This window comes from Arachis ipaensis, chromosome B5 (genome assembly GCF_059453495.1).
Source record: "Arachis ipaensis isolate K30076 ecotype BB chromosome B5, ASM5945349v1, whole genome shotgun sequence".
Lineage (NCBI taxonomy): Eukaryota > Viridiplantae > Streptophyta > Magnoliopsida > Fabales > Fabaceae > Arachis > Arachis ipaensis.
In genome coordinates this window covers 147,342,737-147,365,487 of record NC_142440.1, presented here as the reverse complement: position 1 = coordinate 147,365,487, position 22,751 = coordinate 147,342,737, and the positions used below count along the sequence as shown (strand labels likewise).

General features: G+C 34.7%; 2 protein-coding genes and 2 pseudogenes across 3 annotated transcripts; 3 read left to right on the top strand and 1 right to left on the bottom strand.

The window, feature by feature from the left end:
• The first annotated feature begins 541 nt into the window (after nt 1–541).
• On the top strand, nt 542–1,673 carry LOC148566157 (uncharacterized). The gene is made up of 2 exons (XM_088486633.1): nt 542–570; nt 953–1,673. The coding sequence occupies exons 1-2, from the start codon at nt 542–544 to the stop codon at nt 1,671–1,673; spliced, it is 750 nt and encodes a 249-aa protein (XP_088342759.1).
• Nucleotides 1,674–13,039: 11,366 nt separating this feature from the next.
• On the top strand, nt 13,040–13,402 carry LOC148566156 (uncharacterized). Its single transcript, XM_088487404.1, has one exon. The coding sequence runs from the start codon at nt 13,040–13,042 to the stop codon at nt 13,400–13,402; it is 363 nt and encodes a 120-aa protein (XP_088343530.1).
• A 928-nt stretch (nt 13,403–14,330) lies between these two features.
• Nucleotides 14,331–16,298, bottom strand: LOC107644361 (spermidine hydroxycinnamoyl transferase pseudogene; annotated as a pseudogene). The gene has a single exon (XR_015883141.1). The product of XR_015883141.1 is annotated as a spermidine hydroxycinnamoyl transferase pseudogene (transcript).
• A 421-nt stretch (nt 16,299–16,719) lies between these two features.
• On the top strand, nt 16,720–22,331 carry LOC107641264 (uncharacterized; annotated as a pseudogene).
• The last annotated feature ends 420 nt before the right edge of the window (nt 22,332–22,751 follow it).

The window sequence follows — 22,751 nt, the reverse complement described above, 5'->3', positions numbered from 1 at the left end:
ATGAAAATAAAGACCTAAGAGTCTTTGAGCAAGATAAGAAGCCAGTTTATCCTCGTCCTGGTGAGGATCTGTTAGATCTTTTGTTGAGAATTAAAGAATCTGACAGCACCATTGCCATGTGCCCAAAGTGCAATGCTATTTTTGACAAGGAAGCTGCAAAAGAGTTTGAAAAGTACAAAGTTGAAGAGAAAGAAAAGGCTGAGTTGAGAAAGAAGATTGCTGAAAAAGAAAATGAAACTAACGAGCTAAAGCGGAAGATAGCCGAGGGAAAACAAAAGTTGGGCGGTCAAACTCCTTTGAACAAGTGCGTCAACAACACTGGGGTACAACCCGTCAACCAGAAGATGAAGACTCTGGTCATGATTGGTGGAAAACTTGATGGATTTTCTCAAAAGACAAGAGTACCTCCCACCAAAATTTCAAACAATAAATGGGTCCAGAATGTGAGAAATGTGTAGAATCAACCTACTGCTTTTACAAGAGGAAAAAATAAATGGGTAAAGCCTAGACCTTTTAAGCCCAGGTACTATGAGTCTCAGTTATGGAACATGAATCATGCACAAGACGGAGGTAGTATATATATTCCAAAAAATGTGCCTATTCCCTCAAAGCCAATTTATTCTTGTTATAATTCTAACATACAGCAGGTTCCTAATTATTCTCCTTGGCAAAATTGTCAAAATATTCCAAAATATTCTCCTTTTACAACTTTTGAGCAGAAAGAGAATATACCTGAGTATGTTCTTTTGGATCCATACAAGGGACACGGAGTAGATTTTCCTCCTTTGCCAACCATGGCCAAGTCTGCAGAAACAGGCAATTCTTCTAATCACCCTAAATGCAATAAAAATGTCAAGAAGAATCTTGTTGAGAAGAGGGTAATGGTTGAAAACAAGGGAGAAAAGGATGAAGACTTAATTACTGATAATTTTGACACTGATTTTGATGACAGCTTAGAAGCAATATTTGGTGTTAAGCAACCTATAGCTGTGGTGTCAATACTGCCTGAGGAGTATAGTCAAGTCCAGAAAGTAGAGTCATTAGAAGATGATTGTTATGATGTCTTCCCTGGAAGCGAATGCTTATTGCTAGATGATAATATGTGTGGTGGAGGATTATTTGAGAAGCCTACTGAAAATGATAAGGAACACTTACGTCCACTGCATATTAAGGTTCGTGTTGATGGAAGGATAGTCAATAAGATTTTGGTTGACGGGGGAGCTGCTGTCAATCTCATGCCTGAAAGAATGATGGGAAGGCTTGGAAAGACTGAAAAAGAGCTGATTAAAAGTAGCATTGGGGTAACAAATTTTAATGGAAGGACTTCTTCTGTTAGAGGTGTGGTTCTGCTGTCAATTGAGGTTGGTTCTGTCAATAGGCCAACTCTATTTGTTGTTGTTCCTTCTAAAGCTGGTTTTAACTTGCTTTTGGGACGTGATTGGATTCATGGAATGGGTGCTATTCCATCCACTCTACATCAAAAGTTGATTTTCTGGAACGAAGATGGAGGAGTGGAAGAAGTTCCTGCTAATAATAGTACATGTTATTATGATGAGATGCATATGGAGTTCAGGATGTATAATCTTGGAGTCAAGCCACTAACAGTTGACACCAAGGCATTTAATCCTGAAAGTATTGAGATGTGTAAAATAGATATGAATGGTTTTATTTAAAAAAATGCATCAAGTTTAAGATCTTGGACAAAAATAATCTCTCATTGACATTTGGGTATGTACTTCATAAATACAAAAGCCTAATTGACTTAGAAATTCTGTTGAGTCTCTTAGCGCTTGGAGTCAAAACTATTAGAATGTTAGTGTGGAGATTTTATAGGATTAGAAATTTTATCAAATTTAATTGACACCTGGAGTTTAACATATGAAAGAAACGACTTCACGAAGTTAAGATTTTGTTACTTCTGAAGTTAGGAAAATTGTGTCAATTAAAACAATGAAAGTGTGTGTCAAAAAAAAACTCTTAATTGAAATATTAAAGGTCAAAACAAAGGTCAATTGATACACATTTAATGTGCCGAAATTAGAAGAGATATCATTTGACACACTTAAAAATTTCATACAAAAGAATAGACCCCATTGACAGTTCAACTATTAATGTAAAAAAATTTATAGACTTAGAAATTATGTTAAGTCTATTACTAGTAGGCATTTAATCTGTCAAGCGGATGTGTCTAAAATGTCAATTGACTCTCAATATCAAAAATAAAAAAAATGTCAATAAACAACTAAGTTTTCTCACTTTCAATCTTTGCATATCTTCAAGTGAGAAATCTTGGGGGGCATCTTGTTAGACAAAATATAATTTTTATAAGAAAATTATAAAAAGAAATAATTAGTTATTTGGTAATGTTCCTATATATAATATTTATATCTATTTTAAATTAAATTAGATCATTTGATAGTTGGTTATTTATTTAAATTTTGAAATTAACATCAAGCAAGAAGTGCGGGAACAGTTACAAGAAATTCAAATTTTCTGCAAGTGGTGTACAAATGGTAACTGTTAGCTGATATTAGGCTAGTCTATAAATAGAGCTTTAGGAAAATATTGTAATCAGTTCAGTTCTTCTTGGAAAACGCTTAGAAACCCAAAAAACGCTCTCAGCCCCTTGGCATCACAGAGTAACATTGGGAATCTTAAGTAATTCCTCTGAATTCAAACACTTGTACTTTGCTTTTTTCCAGTTTTTATTAATAAAATTCATCTACTTTTACTTGTTATTCTCTTTTACGTTCATGTTTCTTCCTTCATCTCCTTTTTAATTCCTGTTTATTTTAATTTCTGCATTTTACTTTGCCTCCGACACCTTGCATGTTTTCTTTTCATCTTTAATTTTACTTTCGAAACTACAATTGAGACTTTGAGACACCCACAAAAGGAGTCGTTTCCGCTCCTTAAATTAAGATTGTGAAACAAAACTCGAAAATTGTTGATTTATTTGTTGTTAACAATGGAACAAAAATTTGAGTAAAACAGGGGCAATGACACGGTATAGTAAGTTTCTACTCTTTTCGTTTGAGGAAGATGATGACGACTTTGGTTTGGGGAATGAGAATCAAAAGAAGGCCAAGGGGAGGCGAGGGATTACACCGGCGTCGTTTTGAGCCACAGGGGACTTATTTATCCCTTTATTTTTTGCTAATTATCTACATCATCACCGGAAGAGATACATCATTTATTTCTCTTTCAAATTAGTATTTTTCGTTACCAATAATGTTAGCCAAGATGGTTTCAGCCAAAAACCAGTTAAATGTCTCTGGGTAAATTCAAAATTTCTATGTGGATGGTACTTATGCTAGGTATTAGGATGCTTTTTTTTCTTTGTAAATTGGATGGTTTTGAATCTGTTTTCTAATTTATCATGTTTTAGGTATTTAGAGAGGGAAGGAGGATGAAGAGACGGAAGTTAATTAAATAAGTTTCCGTAATTCACGTTGCAATGATACTGAACGTATCTCCTCCTAATTTAAATGTGTTAAAATATTTAATAACTAATATTTTAAATCATAAATAAATAAAATTAATTACTATATTTATAATTAATTAAATTGTTCCATTCTAGGCTGATTTGGAGTTGGTTCCATATACTTTTTCTTTCGTTACGTTTTTTAACCCTAACTCAATCGATTAAAGGGATATAATTGTCATACGTTTTTAAATAAAAGGAAATTAAATGTAATTTTCAATTTTTAGAGGTTTAAATATCTACAAACAAAAAAGATAAAAATATATTTATCATTTACTTTCTTAGTTAATGCTATAATAACAAGTGTAGTATGAACTCCATTAACAATAAAATTTTATTGAATTTAAATTTTAAATATTTACTTAAATTATTTTTGAATATTAATTTTTCAAAAATTTTAAATATTTTTTTATCAATTAATTTCTATATCCAAGTCATTTAACCAACTAAATTCAACCAAATAGTTTTGATCTAATTTACCTCCACTCGTCACTACTAAAAAAATTTTGACTCACCGGGAGAATATATAACTGTATTTTTCATACGGATTGCGTTTCCTTTCTCAAATTTTCTCAGCATTTTCTGCGTATCTACGTTCTGTTCCATCTCTGCGTTCTCTGCATTTTTCTTTTTTTTTTATGTTCTTTTCGTTCAAGTTCAATGCTCTTTTATCTGATTTGAAGATTTGGATCAAAATTTTTGAAATCAAGCTGTGAAATCAGGTTTGAACAGGTATTTCATTGTCGAAGATAATGAATGATTCAAGTTCAAACTATTAATTGAACCAAAGCGAAGTGGATTATTGTATTAAATAGAATCAAGTGGCTGAGGTGTGGTTCAATTCTAGTTAATGTAGTTCGTTAGTAGTCTATGATTCTGTAGGTGAATAATTTTGTTTTTGTCTTTGAAAATTGCTGGTCATGGTTGATTGTTTGAATTAAATGTAATGTAGCAGTTCTAAATCTGAATTATTATTGTGATGAATCTGTTCCGTTCTTGTTTCGATGTATTTCTATTTATAAATTAGTGTATTTTGAAAATCTTTCGATGTACTTTTAGGTTCAGACTTTCAATTGGACCAGGCCGAATTGTATTATTATTTTGAATTGAATCAAGTGGTGAGGTGTGATTTGAATCTAGTTAATGTAGTTTGTTGTTTATGATTCTGTAGTTGAATAATTTTGTGTTTGTTTCTGAAAATTGTTGTTCATGGTTAATGGTTTGAATTTGAATGTAATGTACGAGTTCTGAATATGATTTTATTATTTTGATGAATCTATTTCATTCAAAGTTTCGGTGTATTCTAGATTTTAATATGGTTTATTTTGAAACGATTTTGGTATATTTTCGGTTTCTGTGTGATGTTAATGAGCAGTTTGTTCTAAAGGTTAGGTGACTTTTAACGTGCTTGAAGCTGAAAAATTCTACAAAAATTATTCTAAACTTGCAGGTTTTTCTACGAATATTTGGAACACAAATAAGAAAGAAAATGAAATTAAGAACCAATTGGTTACATGTACCAGAGAGGAAAATGAAAATCGAAAATATTTCCAACTGAGAAGACGAATCCCTTAGTTAGATTAAATTGTCCTGTAAGAATTTATATACATATATTGAAGGACGTTGGTATTTAGATCATTTCAAAAATTGTGTTGCATAATTTACATTCATGTTGTCCAAATCAAGCAGAGATGCTTAATCAACACAGATAATTAAGCATGTCTATATGATGTACAATAGAGAATAACAAGAAAGCCAAAATCAAACCAAGCAAAACATATAAATCATTTGTCGCAGTAACAGGATGTTATCGTAAATTAAGTTTTATTGAAAAAGATGAGAGAAATTACATCACGAGAGAAGTCCAGAATATTTCGGAACTAGAGGATGCAAAAGAATTTGGGAAATGCTTATTAAGAATGAAAGAGAAGAATCAAAATTTTTTTTCGAGCTTAAACTTGAGGTTGATTAGTCAATTAAGATTGTTTTTTGGGCCGACGCAAGAAATAGGACTACCTGTGAATATTTTGGAGATGTTATTTCATTCGATACCACTTACAATACAAATAGGTAATATGTTGTTCTGGTTTATCTGTATTTTGAAATACTTTCGGTGTATATATGATTTATTTCTGTGTCATTGTATTCAGGTATAATTTGGTTTTTGGTTCTTTTGTTGGGGTGAATCACTACGGTCAGTCAACACATCTGGGATGTGCTTTGATGAAAAACGAGAATATTCAATCATTCAAATAGTTATTTGAAAGTTGGCTTCGTTGCATGGGATAAAATGCTCTGAAAGGCATTCTTACCGATCAATGTGCATCGATGCAAAGGGCTATTGAGGCTTGCTTGCCCATAACAATTCATCGGTGGTGTATTTGACATATCATAAAGAAGATACCAAGTAAATTAAATGGCTACAAGTGACACAAAGAAATTGAACACGAGATGAATCATGTTATTTGGAACTCTTTTACAAAAGAATCATTTGATAGGAATTAGAATAATTTCTTTATGAAGTATGGTGTTGGGAACAATAAGTGGCTTTCAGGTAATGGTATCTTTATTAGGATTAACTGATGTTGTTACTTTTAGTGTGTGGATATTTATGTGTTTTACTTGTGCATTAGAGGTGTCAAACTGTATGTCTTTCAGTGTATTTTGGTTATGATTTAGGTACCATCTGATTTTTTCAGAGTCTTTTGAAGATCGTCATTCATAGATTTCAATTTATCTTGATCACCACTTTTGGGTCGGGATGAGAAGCACACAAAGGAGCGAGAGCATGCATGCTTTTTTTAACAAGTTTATTACGTGCAATAGATCACTTATCCAATTTGTCAAACAGTATGATAATTTTCTAGGAAGTAGAGAGCAGACAGAGAAAATTGGTTGTTGCAGATTTTTATACCGTCATACTGTGTGCAACAAAATCCTCAATAGAAGCTCAATTTTAGCATGTGTATACTCACGAGAAGTTCAGGGAAGTCCAAGCACAATTTAGAGGAAAGGTGAATTGCATCACAAGATCAACGCAGTCCGCTCTAAGTTATACGGTATATGAAGTTGTATAGCAGGTTTCTAACTCAACATTCAACAAATTTTCGGTTACATACAATGCGATATCATCTAAAGTTAAATGCCAATGCTTATTATTCGAGTCAAGAGGGATATTGTGCCGTCACTCTCTGAGTGCGTTAAACTTTGAGTGAGTAAATAAAGTGTCACCAAGATATATATTGGAATGATGGAATAAGAACGTAAAGAGGAGGCACACATGGTGAGAAATTTACAATCCACATCTTACCGGCAAGTGCACTGGGTTGTACCAAGTAATAAACATAGGTGAGTGAGTATCAATTCCACGAGGATTAACGGATTAAGCAAACAATAGTAAATTGATTATTCTAGTCAAACAATCAACATTTAGGGTTTCAATAGCAAATAACATAAAAACATAGAATTAAATAAAAGCAAACTAAAATTGGTTAAAATAATATGATAAAAATAGTTAAGGTGTCAGAGATATTTAAATTTTCGGATTAATATTCAATGTTAACTACCTTAATCATACAAAGATTATGTTCATGGCAAACCCTAAGTGATTAAACTCTAATTCCTTAGTAATTTGATCTCATATAACCTAATCAACTGCCAATTCTTTGTCACTTAATTAAATTAGAAGGTTAAGTCTAAGTTCTAGTTTATAAGCCACATAAACCCTAAGAACCCAAAAATAAGACGATTATATGTCACATATCGTGTTAAATCCAGATAATTAGAGAATTGTGAGAAATTAGTTTCAAGCTATAATTCTAATGATATAACTTTTCCAAGACTCAAATAGAATTCAAGTTGAATTAGAGTTATTTTTCAATAATCACTAATTCTTAAGATGAAGAACGAAACCAATTCTTAAACAATAATCAAAACATTAATCAAGAGTAGAAGAATAAATAATTATTCCATCAAAGTAAATAGAGCTCCTAACCTTAACAATGGAGGATTAGTTGCTCATAGTGCAGATAATTCCAAATCCTAATCTAAAGTAAAACCTAAAACTAATGAAGAATGAAAAGAGGGAAGAGAGAACGAGTGTAGTGTGTGTTCTTGGGGAGGAAGAAACTCTCCTATTTATAGTAAAACCTCTAAGACTAAACCTAGAATTCAAATTCAAATTAAATCAAAACAAAATCAAATCTAATCATTCAAATTCAAACTAAATCAAAACAAAATCAAATCTAATCAAATCAAATCTTTTTTCAATGACTCTTTGACTAACTAATGATCTTTCTTGTAATTTAAGCTTGGTGTATTCAAATCTTCATTAATTACGAAGATTTTTCGGGTCCGGAGATGTTGTAGGTATTTGGCGCAACTTTGATGCCATTTGGTGTTGCTTTTTACACAATTTCGCACTTCCTTGCTTCCTGTCTGGCGCCAAATGCCGGTTTATGGCGTTTGGCACCTGGAGTCCCGAATGGAATGGTGATTGCTGGACGCGGTTTGGCGCTAAATGTCAATGTCGCGGCATTTAGCGCCGTGATGCTAGAGAAAAAGTATAGACTATTATATATTGTTGGAAAGCTCTAAAAATTGGCTTTATAATACTGCAAGAACCGCGTCAATTGAACCTCTATAGCTCAATTTGTGCTCGTTGGAGTATGAAGAGGTCAGGATTGACAGCATCCACGAATTCTCTTTGCACTTGTCTTTAATTCTTGGTTCCTTCTTGTTCTTTTGCTTCTTTTTCCTAATATTTTTCTACAAGAATAATGAAACCAAGGAAATCAAAGTACTAATAGAAAAGTCTTGAAAATCATATAAATATTAAGCAAAAGTCACAACTTTTCTATAAGAAATGCTAATGAAAAGTGCTTAAGATGCTCATGCATCACAATACCAAACTTAAGCTCTTGCTTGTCCTCAAGCAATCAAAGAATCATGGCTTAGTCATCAAATTTTTCAACTTTAAAATACAAGGGGGAATGGTTGCAATCCAAATGAGTTTAGTTAGCCATTTCACTTATGCACAATTCAACACAATTGGTTATAATCTTTCAAGGCCTCTGTCCGGATTAGATTATAGAATCCTTCCTTGAATCATCACCTTGAAGCAAGCTTATTTACTTTCTTTCTATAATTTATTTTCATTGGGTGCTTTGTACCTTGAGCCTAGTCACGACTCTAAATATTTTGCCTCAAGCTTTGCTTGATACAAAAACACCACAAGCACATCATTTGGGAGCTCTTTGAGTTTACTATGTCCTTTGAATATTTCCCATCATTAGTGCTCAGAGCCTTTAGCTTTCTCCTTTTTTGGGGGAGTGCTTTGCACCTTGAACCTAGCCATGACTCTAAATGCTTTGTTTTCAAGCTTTTTTTGCTTGATACATAAGCACCACAAGCACTTGACTAGGATGCTCTTTGAGCTTATTTCTCTTTCAATATCCTTACTCAGAGGTACTCAAGGCCTTTGACTTCTCTTCCAACCCTTTTTCTTTTTTTTTTTTCATTACATGTTGCTCCTTCAAGACTTTGTCAAGTGTAAAGACTCCATAATAGTCATCTAGACTAAGACCTCAAGCAATTTGGCTCAGCTTGTGTTGAACATTCTTAGTTAGTTTGGCCTTCCAAACTCACATTGTCATGCTCTTTATTATCAATCCTTTTTTCTTTTTGTTCTTTCTTGGCACATGATCCTTACCCACATTTAGGAGCAAGCACAATTATAATTGTCATGTTGTGATGGACAAGTAATGATATGCACTTGACTAATAAGAATTCTAAATGCGTTATATAAGATAGAACAAGATAACATATGCATATAATTAAAAAGGAAGGAAGCGATTAGAAATCAACAACCTTAGTTCTCATTTCCATCAACTTCATCATCTTCCTCTTCATCATCCTTTTAGGCTATGTAGAGCATAGCCTCCAACACCAAACTTAGAATGGTTGCTTGTTCTCAAGCAACAAAGAAAAACAGTGGTGATAAAAATAGGAATAATCATGATTGTCTAGTGAAAATAAGGATGCAAGGCAAAAACTTATTCAAATAAAACAAACAGAAATTAAAAACAAAACCAAAGTAAAGGCAAAATAAAGCAAAATAAATATGTTACTAATGTATTGGCACGGGGGAGTGGACCTTGCATGGATGAAGTGTGGTAACACCAAACTTGGTGTGAGAATACCAAACTTAGTGTGACACAATCAATGAAAGCAATCATATTGGTGTAGCAACACTAAACTTAATCCATGAAATACATATGCAACATGAAGCAAAGCAAAAAGAAAAATGAAAAGAAATTACCTAATGTTGGGTTGCCTCCCAACAAACGCTTCTTTAACATCACTAGCTTGATGATTGGTTCTTGAATTTTCTTTCTCTTCTTCCAGTTGGTTAAGAGAAATGACTTCAATGGACATGAGGAGAAAAAGGATACCCACTAAAAAATAACCCCCATATAATTTTCTGATTCACTAGGATCAAAGAAAGCATATTTAAGTGTTGAGGGAGAAGACTTCAATTCAAATGTAGGTGGTGCATTTAGATTTTTCTTTCCGAAAGTTTGCATGCATTTTTCCTCCTTAATTATTGGAATGTGTAAGCATGGAGTGTGCATGACTTCCTCCTTTGTTTGTGCATCTTCCTCTCATAGCCTCTGAGGATATGGAATCCTAGGCTTGTATTCCTCCACTACCTCCTTCCTTATTGGAAGTTCACTTGGTACATGGGTCTCTTGGTTTTGCTCTTGCACTTCTAACTCCTCCTTTGTAGTCCCGGTTTGATATTCATTGTTCTTGCTAAGCACTATTCAACTCTTCAAGTTTATTGCTTTGCATCCTTCCTTTAGATTTGGAATTGTGTCACTGAAAAAGGTGTTGGTAGGCCTCTCAGCAATTTGTCTGGCTATTTGATCCATTTGAACTGTCAAGTTTCTGATGGAGGCCTTGATTTCCTGCATGAAGCTAATTGTGTTTTTGGCGAGTTTAGCTAAGGCTAGCTCCAGAGATGATGGTTCTTGATAAGAATAAAGAGAGGATGGTTCTTGATATGAATAGAGAGATGATGGTTCTTGGTATGAGTAAGGAGATGATGGTTCTTAATGGATGGAATATGAAACATTGAAGTTTCCTTGGTCTTAACTTTTTCAACTAAAATCCGGATAGTTCCTCCATCTATAGTAATATGAATCATTCTTTGAGTGTGAATAGTAACCCATCGATGCTTTGATGTATTTGTTGAGTGATTTCAGGTTTACAAGGTAGGTATGGATTGAAGAAGTGGGGAAAAAGCATGCAAAAAGTGAAGAATCCATGAAGAAATGAAATTTGGAGTGTTTCAAGATCATGCGTACGCACAATCATATATGCATACGCAAGTTTGTAAATTCGTGCAACCATGCGTACGCACAATCATGCATGCGTACGCAATTTGTAAATTCGTGCAACCATGCGTACGCATGGTCAGGCGTGCGTACGCACGACTGTGATCACGTGAGTTCATTTAATGCAACATGTGGGTTGCAATTTCAGCCCTTCTAAAGCCCAATTCAACTCTTTTTGAAGTAGTTGAAACCAAATTCAAGAAAGAACAAAGGAAAAGCAATTAAGGTAGCTTAGGAACATATTTTAGGGTAGTTTTAAGGAGAGAGAAACTTCCTTTTCTCTCTAGCATTTAGGATTCTCAGATCAATTTCTCTTTAGTTTTAGTCTTTAATTCTTGTTTAAGTATTATTTCAATTATATGCTCCATTACCTTAATTCTCCTAATTTCTCTTGTTAATTTCTCATTTGTGCCATTTTTTAGTTCATGAACTCTTGTTAATTTCAATTTTATTTAACGCAATTTGATATTTTATGTTTCCTTTATGCTTGTTTTAGTGATTGTTATAGTTATCTTGCAATTGTTAGTTTTAGTTTTTATTAATTCTTACTATTTTACCATGCTTTCATTTTATACCTTTCAAGTGTTTGTGAAAATGCCTCTCTTAGCTTTAGAGTATATTCTTTAGCATTTTTGGCTTGGAATTGGAAAATTAGGTGATCTTGAGTCATTAATGTCCAATTTAGATTGGTAATTCATTAGAATGATTAGTTAATCTTGTTTCCATTAATGTTACTTATGGATTGGGATTAACTATATCCACTTGACTTTTTTCCGATGTTAGAGATAATGAAATAGAATTACTCTAGGTAATTGTTGTGTTATAATTAATGATTATGATAAAAAACCTTAGAACAACTCCAACAGTTACTTTTTGGAGTTCTTATTAGTGTGCATGTCAGAAAAAGAAAGAGACCAACCGTTAGAGTGAAATGAAAAGGAATTCCTTCTCTTGGATCGAGAAGGGAAAGTCCTTTTGAATAGGGACTTTTGTTGTCCAATAATAACTTGCTATTTGGTAAGTTATTATAAAAATAAATAATTATATAAAATTTTAATTAATTAAATAATTATATTAAATAATTAAATAATAATTAATTCATATTAATGATTATAATAAATTATTATATTTTATTTAATTAATAATTTATATTAATTATTTAAATAATAATTAATTAAATAATTAAATCATAATTAATTTATCAATAATTATAATAATTAATTAGATTAAATAATTAAATTTCTATTTAATTAATAATTTATATTAATTATTTATATCATAATTAATATTGAAATTTCTGGTTCAAATAACGATATCAACGTGTTAGATCGTTCTCCAGTGTTCGATGATATTCTAAATGACCGTGCTCCAGAGGTAAATTATACTAGAGTAAAGTATCGTTTTTATCCCAACATTTAGGGTAAGTCCCAAAGTTGCCCCTAACATTTCAATCATCCTATTTAAGTCCCTAATGTTTCAAAATTGACTCAATGTTGTCCTACCGTTAGGGATCCATTAACAGAATTGACGGCGGGACAAAATTGAGACGATTTTGAAACGTTAGGAATTTAAATAGGACGAAAATGTTGGAGACAAAAATAATACATAAAAATAAATTTTAGTTTTATCCTTTAATAATATTTTTTTACTGTACATAGTATTCAATTATTTTTCAATCACATCTAAATAAATTACACTTAATCACATTACTTTCATTCTAAATAAATTTATTTTTTATAATTTTACACTTAAAGTTATAAGTTAATATAAAAATATAAAAAAATTTATTTAGAATAAAAGTAGTGTGATTAACTGTAATTTACTTAGATGTGATTAAAAAAATAATTGAATATTAAATACAGTAAAAAATTGATATTATTGAAGGATAAAATTAAAATTTATTTCTATGTATCATTTTTTATCCCCCAACATTTTCGTTCTATTTAAGTCCCTAACATTTTAAAATCGTCTCAATTTTGTCCCACCGTCAATTCTGTTGACAAATCCCTAACGGCAGGATAACATTGAGCCAATTTTGAAACGTTAGGGATTTAAATAGGACGATTGAAATATTAGGGACAACTTTGGGACATATCTCAAACGTTGGAGACAAAAACGATACTTTACTCATTATACTATTAATGGTAATAATTATACTATGGGATACTATTTAGCAGATGGTATTTATTCTGAATGGGCCATATTTGTCAAATCAATCTCAAAGTTACAAGGGGAGAAACGCAAGTTATTTGCACATTATCAAGAAGGGCAAAGAAAAGATGTGGAGCGAGCATTCGGAGTGTTGCAAGTACGCTTTGCAATTATACGTGGTTCAGCTCGCTTTTGGAAAAAGAAGCTTGCCAACATAATAAGAGCTTGTATTATATTGCATAATATGATTGTTGAGGATGAAAGAGACACTTATGCAAGAAATTTTGCTCAAGACTTAGAGTATGACGATGTCGAAAATGGCTTATCACAACCTCAATTGGGAGAGGAAGATTTTGCACCATACCATTAATTTCTCTAAAGAAATGTCCAACTTCGAAATAGGCAGCAGCATAGACAATTGAAAGAGGACTTGATTGAACATATATGACAATTTTACAATACTTGTCGTCAACTATAGAGCTTAATTATGTTTTTCTTTATATTAAGTAATTTTACAAATTAGTGTAATCTCAAATTATATATTGTGTATTATTGTTACATATGAATTTTTTTAATATTAATATCTTTTAATAGTGAATTATTTTAAAATTTATAAATTTAAATAATATTATTGAAAAAAATAATTACTTTAATTTTAAATATTTTAATTAATTAATTAAGTGGGACCACAATAAGGACTAAAGTTAATTCTTCCTAATAGAGAAGAGAGATGCTTTGAGTTCCTATTTACTGTTTATGACGCAAAAGTTGATATGGAATTACTTTTTATGACATATGGATCATAATTAGAAATTGGGATGAGTTCCCTATTGAAGATGGTTAGTATTTATTATCTTTAGTTGTTTGCTTTACTTTATTGTCATCTAAATTCTTATATGCTTATCTACAAACTCCTTTATTTTCATAGCCGATAACACACGTATATCTCATTGTAATTTTTTTGAGAGATTATCCGAGATTTAATACTCTCAATTTTTATTGATTTGCACTTGTAACAAATAAAATTAAACTTTGATAAAGAATTCATTATTGTTCTAGACTATTCTTCCAACAAAATTATATTTTATTAAAAAGTTTTTGACCGACATTCATTATTGCCATCAACACGACAGGAAATACAAAAGTGAATGGAAATAATATCGGGGAGTGCTAGAGGAACAATGAAAATTTTGAACAACATAAACAACCACCAATCAAATAAAAATACATTACACCCTAATTTAATGCTACTAATTAAATTTACTCTTTTAACCCTATTAATTTACATTGTTTACACATTGTTCAAAAATCTTGTTTGTTACTTATACTTTTCCAATAATAACACACCCAACTCAGCTCTAGCAAACTGAATTTTATCACACTAGTGAATTTTTTTTTTTCAAAAAGAAGAAAATACAAAAGACAGATTAAATTATTTTGAAAGAGCTAATACCATCATCTTCATCCCTTGTTTTCAAATATCTTCCCAAAAGTATTTGATGAAATCTTTCATGTGGTCTACCTGAAAGTGCATGTACACCACAACACCATATCCATTATCACCATCTTCGTCAGGCATTAGAGCAATCATCCCTCTATCATAAGGACACAGACCACAAGGACCAAAATAAAACGGCTTCCCCAACCCAAAATCAGCCTCATAAAACGGCATGCTCATCCAACTGCCAAGTATAATGTTAGGATTCCCAAAGAAAGGCACATCAGCTCTATACTCACCTTTCTCCGAATAATGTGTCCTAATCAGATCCCAACGGTTTTCAAACCCTGCCACGTAATGCATTTGTGATTTAACAAACTCGTGATTCGACACTTTATTAACAGCTTCCCTTATTTTCTGCGCTGCGTAACTGATTGGTTGAGTGGTGATTTCTTTAGCGTAGCAAGTTGGCGTAACCGTCGGACCCAACGCGTTTCCGAAGTAGTTTTGAGGAAGTGGCGGATTCAATCTGTTGCGAATATCGACGTTGAATCTAACGACCGTTGGTTGATTCTCTTCAAGATTACGAGCTTTGCAAGCGCATCTCCATATATGTGCGCTGATAATTTCGAATCTGCTGTACGGTCTCGGAGATGGGTTATGAGGAGCGTTACCGTTACCGTTTCCATTTACGGTTACATTTGCATTTGCATTCGCATTCATTTTGAGCTTCTGGACGTGTTCTGGTGTGAGTTTTAACCGCGCGAAGGTCGTCTTCTTCTTTTGCTCTTCGATGCTGTCGGTTCTTCCGAGGATGAGCGGCAGAGGCTTGAACTCCCGGTGGTCGAACAGGGGTGGAGTTAATGGCTCAGTTGGTTTGAGCACGGTTCGGTCGAGAAACGGAAGCTCGCTTGGATCTAGCTTCGCACCTCGAGCGAGCTTCGCCCATGAGTTGATGAAGCCAATGGCGGCGGGGCCGTCGCCTATTGCATGAGAGAAAAGGATTCCGACTGCAAAGCCGCCATCGCCGCCGTAGAACTTTGTCACCTGTGCCAAGAACAAAGGAAGCTCGTTTATTTGACGAGAGTAGTCAACAGCTGGGATGAGTTCTTTGATGCTGGGTTCATTTGGAGTGAAGTCTCCATATTCCGCCATTGATTTCTTCGATTCAGCTTCGAGAAGCAATACCCCCTTTGCGTTGCAATCGAGTTCCAAACGGCCACCGTCCGTCCAACTCAGCCTCCCGGCTAATGGATAGTAGTGAACGAGAATCTCGCTGAGAGAATCTCGCATTCGCTCAACGAGGACATTGACATCGACGACAGTATTGTTGTTGTTCTTGGCGTTGTTCTGTTTTGGGTTGTAAAGGTAGATTGAAGGTGTATGACTCCATCGCCAAAGTTGGTCGTTGTCTGATAGCCATAGAAGACCCTTTGGGGTCTCTTCTTTTGGGATCACTGTATGAGTACCTAATATTGTTACCATTGTTTCAGTCTCTCTTGTGTCTAAAGGCTTCGTTGATTGCTATATAAGACTATGATAGCGGTGAAGGGGACTATTATAGTAACGGCCAATAATGCTAGTGTGAGTAAAGCTATTTTCTTCCTCACATGAGAAACGTGCGTGGGCCAGTGAACTTGTGACGCCTTATCATGATTGTCTCCACAAGCTCAGGCATGTGTTAGACATAGGTTTGTGTAGCTTGTTCATGCTTAATGAGGGTGGATATTGGTTATTCATTAATTATTTAATTAAGTTGTTGGACATTAATGACAGTGGACCTTATGTAACTTTTTTGTCCTTTGGTTGTGATGTTATTGGTAACGCTGTTTTTTACTGGTAACGCTGTTTTTGACATGAAAGTTAGGTTTGGCTTGGTAATGTGTGGATGGAAAATGAATTGGGTTGTGAATATTGTATGACCAGAAATGAGTTAATACTCAAATTCGTCCATGAAACATACTCCGATCTCCATATTAGTCCCCGAAAGATAAAGTTAATCAAAAGAGTCCTTGAAAGATACACGACTGAATCAGATTCGTCCTTCCGTCAAATCGCTTGATGACTTGGCTAACGTCTGCTGATATGTGACGTTAACTGCCACGCTGGCAGAGAAGAAAAACGACGCCGTTTTGAGTGAATGCCCTGATAGTCATGATTCGGCGCCGTTTTGTGGGCAGAATGGAGATTTTGTGGTTGGTTGGTTTTAAAGTGTGTGAAGTGAAGCAGCAAAAGAGGAACGTGTGGAGATGGGTAAAGGCAACCCACAAAGAAGAAGCACCGGCGATGAGCTCCATACGGCGGCAAGGTCTGGTGATCTCGTCGCTGTTCAGATGATTTTGACTTCAAACCCTTTGGCTGTTAATTCCAAAGACAAGCATTCGAGAACACCGTATCCTCCTCTCATTTATTATCACTACTAATTGCTAAAGGAACCCTAACACTCTGTTCGGTTCCCACGGTAAATTCTCCATTCAATTCGTTTGCTTTGAAGTTTAACTTGTTCTTTCCTGATGATAATTGAATCCATTGCACCGTGATTTTCTTCCCTTTCCTTTTTGACCTATCTGCATCGAATCGTGGATTAGCTTCCCTAATACCATTGTATTGGAATCTCTGTTGACTTATTGTTTATGCTTTTTATCTTTTTGTTGCATGAACAGAGTTGTGCTGCATGTTTTATCTGAAAATGATTTGGTACTTTGTTATGTGCTTAATGTGTAATGCCCTGTGAACTTGTTATTATGGGGTAAGGTTGTTTTATTGGCGAGTAAAAATGGGGTGAAACTTTTCATGGAAGTGTTTGATGACTAAAATTACACATGGACTCATGAAGCTCATCAAAGAAAACTTTCACCCAATTTTTTTCCTCTAATTAAAGATACCCTAGGAAGAATTAGAAATAAGTAAGGATGTTTTATATAGGGTAAAATGAATTTGGTTTGTCTTGGAAATTATAGCATTTCCACTTTGTTCCTTTGACAATTAGCTTTGGACCATAGACTTCATTTAGCAGCATTTGCTGGACATGCAGAGATAGTAAGTTATCTGTGCAAGAATAAGGTTGATGTTGGTGCTTCTGCTATGGATGACATGGCCGCAATACACTTTGCCACTCAGAAGGGGCATTTGGAAGTTGTTAAGGCTCTAGTTGCAGCTGGTGCATCCATCACAGCTTGTACTCGCAAAGGCATGAATTCATTACACTACGCAGCTCAAGGTTCCCATCTGGAGCTTGTTAGGTACTTGGCCAAGAAAGGGGCGAGTCTTACTGCCAAGACAAGGGCAAGAAAGACTCCTTTGGATCTTGCTAACAATGAAGAAGTCCGCTCAGTTCTGGAGGAATTCGAAAGATCAGCCAAGAACAGAGCATCTAGCAACAAAGATAAAGCTGAACAGTCTGATCCAAAAGCATCCACGTTGGAATCAGAAGATAATCAAGTGCCAAACAGCCTGCAGTGGCTGTCGATGAAGAAAACGGTGACGGAGAGAAGACAGAGACTAATGAGGATGACGAAAATAGTGATAGAGAGAAGAGGAAGGCTAACGAAGAGGACGCAAGAGAAGACTCATCACAATCAAAAAGGGCAAAAAGTTAAGTTAAGCCATCTCCAAAGTTCAAATGATATCCAAGAAGAAGAAGAAGAAGACATGTAGGTTGGCAGAGGCATAGTCTAGTAGAACGACACACCACCACCACGGCCTCCATTTGCTGCCTCCATCGTCGCCCGAAATCAGCAATTTCAACACTAACCCAATCATATGGCCCACTGATTGTTGAAGACGACGTATTTATCGTCGAAATTAGGATTAGGTTTCAAACAATTAGGGACTGATTTGAACTGTTTTGCCAAACTTACCTTGTCAGCAATCGGTTATGACACGTTGGCCTCTTCCACGTTGGAAGCTAACGAAACACGTCAGCAGACGTTAGCCAGGTCACTAAGAGAATTGACGGAAGGACAAATGTGATTAACTTGGGTATCTTTCGGGGACTCTTTTGATTAACTTTATCTTTTGGGGACTAATATGGAGATTGGGGTATCTTTCAGGGATGAATTTGAGATTTAACTCGACCAGAAATTATAGCTGTTGGTGTAAATTGTTAAAAGTTTTATCTGAAAAAAAAAAAGAGAAATAGGTCTTTAACTTTTTGGCCTAAAGACATTTAAATTTCTAACGATTTGAAAATATATTTAATTTATTGACCTTCTTAAAATTTGGACACATCTTTCTGTTTATTTGGGTCTGGCAGACCCAACGAAAACATCAAACATGGCTTCTGGTGTCTTGATTTGGCCGATATACGGATGTACACGTGGAAAAATTTTTAAAATGGGACAAACTAGACCCAATGATTGATATGTCCAGATTTTGAGAAAGTCAAGAATTTAAATGTATTTTCAAATTCTCAAGGATATAAATGTCCGCAGGCCAAAAGGTCAAGAACCTATTTGTCCTTTCTCAAAAAAAGAAATTGTATAGTTGTTCAGTAAAAATTAAGATTGGCAAAGCGGGTCAGCCTGCTCTGCTTTGCCCCATCCTGCCAAAATCCGTCTTAATCGGTCTGTCCACCAAAAGACAGTCTGGAGGTTGGCGGGCCACCCTGCCTTCTCCTTTTTTCTATATAAAAAACTCCAAAATAATATATTAATATTATAAATATCAACAAGTAGAACCAGAAATAGAAAAATATAAAATAGATATAGAATATATAAGAAATTCAATATGAACATTAGAACATGAACAATAGAAAAACAGAGAACATGAACATTTAACAATAAACAAACAGAACAGTCCTCCCAGCTCCTAGTACCACAAATCGAAAAATAAAAAAAATTAAAAATTAAGAAAATAGAAAAATAGACAACGCTTAGTCACTGTCATTGAAGCGCCGCCCGCTACAGATTTGAGAGAGGGATTTACAAGCCGTCTAAGTTGTTGGCTGTGGACCCGAGAGAGGAAGAGCAATGTCGCGTCGCCGCTGGTGCGAGAGAGGAAGAGACGTGTCGCATCGTCGCCAGTACAAGAGAGGGAGAGCCGAGTCTTCGTCGCTGCCGGTGATTCTGCCGTAGACTGGGCGAGGGAGACAGAGACGTGACGGAGAGAGGGAGAGAGAGAAGGAAAGCGAGACAAAGAATGCAGAGAGCCAAGTCATCATCGCCAGCTCGCCACCAGTACGCCGTTTATTCCGAATGCATCTGTCGATCAGAATCTGAAGCTGCATTTGTTTACAGGGACGGGACACTGAGACAGAGACACATAGATACAAAATTGTGTTTAGCAAATGAGACATGGACAGAGACATTGTGTTCAAAGACACTGAATTAGTGTATTTTATGTCCATCCTGATAGGAAGGACACATAGATACTAATAAGGGACATAACTTATTTTTTATTTTTTCTTACATTATTCTTGTTCATTTTTCATAATTATACTTTTTATTATTATATTTTTTTCTCAAATTTTTTGAATGAAAAATGTAACACCCTCACTATCAGAAATCATGCTTCCGGCTGTGCTACTGTGATAGCAAGAAGTATTACGACTACTTTACATACTAAATATTAAAATAGGAGCCTGTGACTCGACACTGTATCGCTGATTTCTTTAAAAACCGGAAATAAATACTTTATCTTAAGAAAAATACAAGCAGGCATAGATTCATATACAAGACTCCTTACATAATATCTCATAATATAATATACATATAAAACATACAACTCCTATCCCTCTTACAAACTTGTAATAAAAAAAAAGACGAGGGAAGAAAATAATCTAATTAACACAACAACATATAAACCAAATGCAATATAACTTTTCTTAATGCTTCTTCATCCGGTTCCAGAAAAGGTAAAGCTGTAGGGGGGTGAGAACCTAACCACATGGTCTCACCACAGAGTTTCAAAGTTGTCATAAGAAGATATTCAACAAGAAAATTATTTTCAAGCTCAGTAATTATCATTGCCTTATGAATCTTTTAAAAACCAATAGGTAATTGTTCAAAACCTTTTCAAAGAAACAATGTTCAATCTTTTAGAAATCCAAAACATTTCCTTTCTTATAAGAAAATCTCAATCAGAAACCAACCACGCAATCAAACAACATAATCATTAACTCAGCACCAAAGTTCATTCTCAAATGTAGCACGCCAGGACAAACACAGGCAAGACAGACAAGGAAAGCACAAGTAGGTAGCAGTTAAGAACAGTTTAGCAATTAGGCAAACCAAAACAAGTTCAAACCCAAGCAAAGCATACAAATGCATGTGATGCATGCCTGTCCTATGGCTGATGAGGCTCATCTGTCGGTTATCCAGCCAACCCGACAAGTCTGAATTGTCCTTAGGCTGTCCCCCGATGTGCATCCCCAAGAGTCTATGCATAGCTTTTTCTCAAATAATCAATATTGCTCAATAGGGGTAACATTCCCGGGAATTTATATAGTGCCCGGTCACACTTACGTCGTAGGGTCAACAGAGTATCGAGTTTTCAACCTGGTACACGTGGTGGCAAGCCACGGCACTTAATCCAGGGAATCTCGTATCTCAGATATTTCAAATTCATAAGCCATATGAATAATTCAAAGATCATATCTCAACATTCTCAACATCATAATCATTCATCAATCCAAATCTCATTTCCAAATTCATTCAAAAATCATATTTCAAAGAAAATCCTCATCATCCTTCTTTCCATTCCGTTCGTTAACAATCCTAATTCAAAATGTAATTTTTTCTTTGATAAATAAATCAATCTTAAAACATATAATGTTTAAAAACAAATCTTTTTAATTAATTACTTCAAATAAAACATCCAATTTTATAAAATTTCGACAGCATCTCCTCTAAAACTTGGACACTGCCACCCTTTTCGGGTTCCAACCAAATCAAACCAGACTCCTGTTAATCAGTCAAATCACTTCCAATAACCATTATCACAACAACACTCAATCCAAGGAAACTGCAAAATCCAGAATTCAATCAACCAATCCTATAAATCGCAATTTTAACCGACTTCAACCAACAACATCAATCAATAGTTAAGAATTCTCGGTCATCTCAAATAGTTTCAAACCAAGCCATTCCTCAAACACTTTTTGAATCATTTCCAAAGTAGCAAATCATTCTCAATAAATAACCCGTTTTCAAATATCAAGTCTTTTCCAAATTTATTTTAAAATCAAATTCCGATATCAAATCGGGTTTAATATCAAATCAAATTTTAATATTAAATCTTTTCTAAAATCAAACCGTTTCCAAAATTAACCTAAAACGCAATAATAAATCTTCTCTAATAATTCAAGGAAAACTGCTTTAACAACATCAATCAACTAATCCAAATATTTAGCTTTCTCAATCGGTCAATTTATCAATCAAACTAATAATCTCATTCAACCAAAACAGCTCAATTCAATTCATAAGACTCACGAAATCACAAAAATGTATTTTACGCATTAATATCGATTTACAACAACCCTGTAATGTAAAATAGATTTAAGAAAAACCCCTACTCCGTTCTTCCCAGCTATGGTGGCGGCTTTCATCAAAGGCGGCAGCGGTGGTGCTCAGCATTGGCGGCGACGACTCCAGCACAGCGACAAGACACGGACGACGGACTTGCAGCGAGCGCGACGGGCTCCTGCTCCCTTCCTCATCGTAGCGCTTCCTTCCTCTGTGAACCGTATCGATGGCAGCACAGCAGCCCGACGGTGGCGGCGGCGTGGCAGCGCGATGATTCAGTGGTGGCGATGGCAACCGGCGCAGGGAGCGGCGGCGAGGTAGCAGCGCGACCTTCCCTCTCTTCTCCTTCCTTGGTTCTCCCTCTCTCTTCTCTATGTGACATGGCGGCGCGGCGGTAGTGACGTCCGCCAGCGCCGTCTCCCTCTCGTCCCTCTTCCCCCTTTCCCATTCTTCCTCAACGCCCTTTGCTCTCTGTTCCTCCCTTTCTTTTCTTTTTCTTTTCTTTTCCTTCTTTCTTTCTTCGGTTAGTGGGGTATGAAGGGGGGGTTAGCATTGGCGGCTAGGTTTTTGGGAAAATTAGGGTTAGGATGATATTTTGGGGATTTAGGGTTTTGGTAAAAATTAGGTATAAGGATAATTTGGTAATTTTAATAAAATTGAAGCATAAAGTATTAATTTTTTTAAAAACTAATTTAATCTCTAAAATTACTGTAAAATATTATTTGTGGTATAAAAATACTAATTGATTCCCAATAAATTACTCTAATTGAAAATACATGGTAATATAATTAATTTTCTTTACCTTTAACTTAAAATAT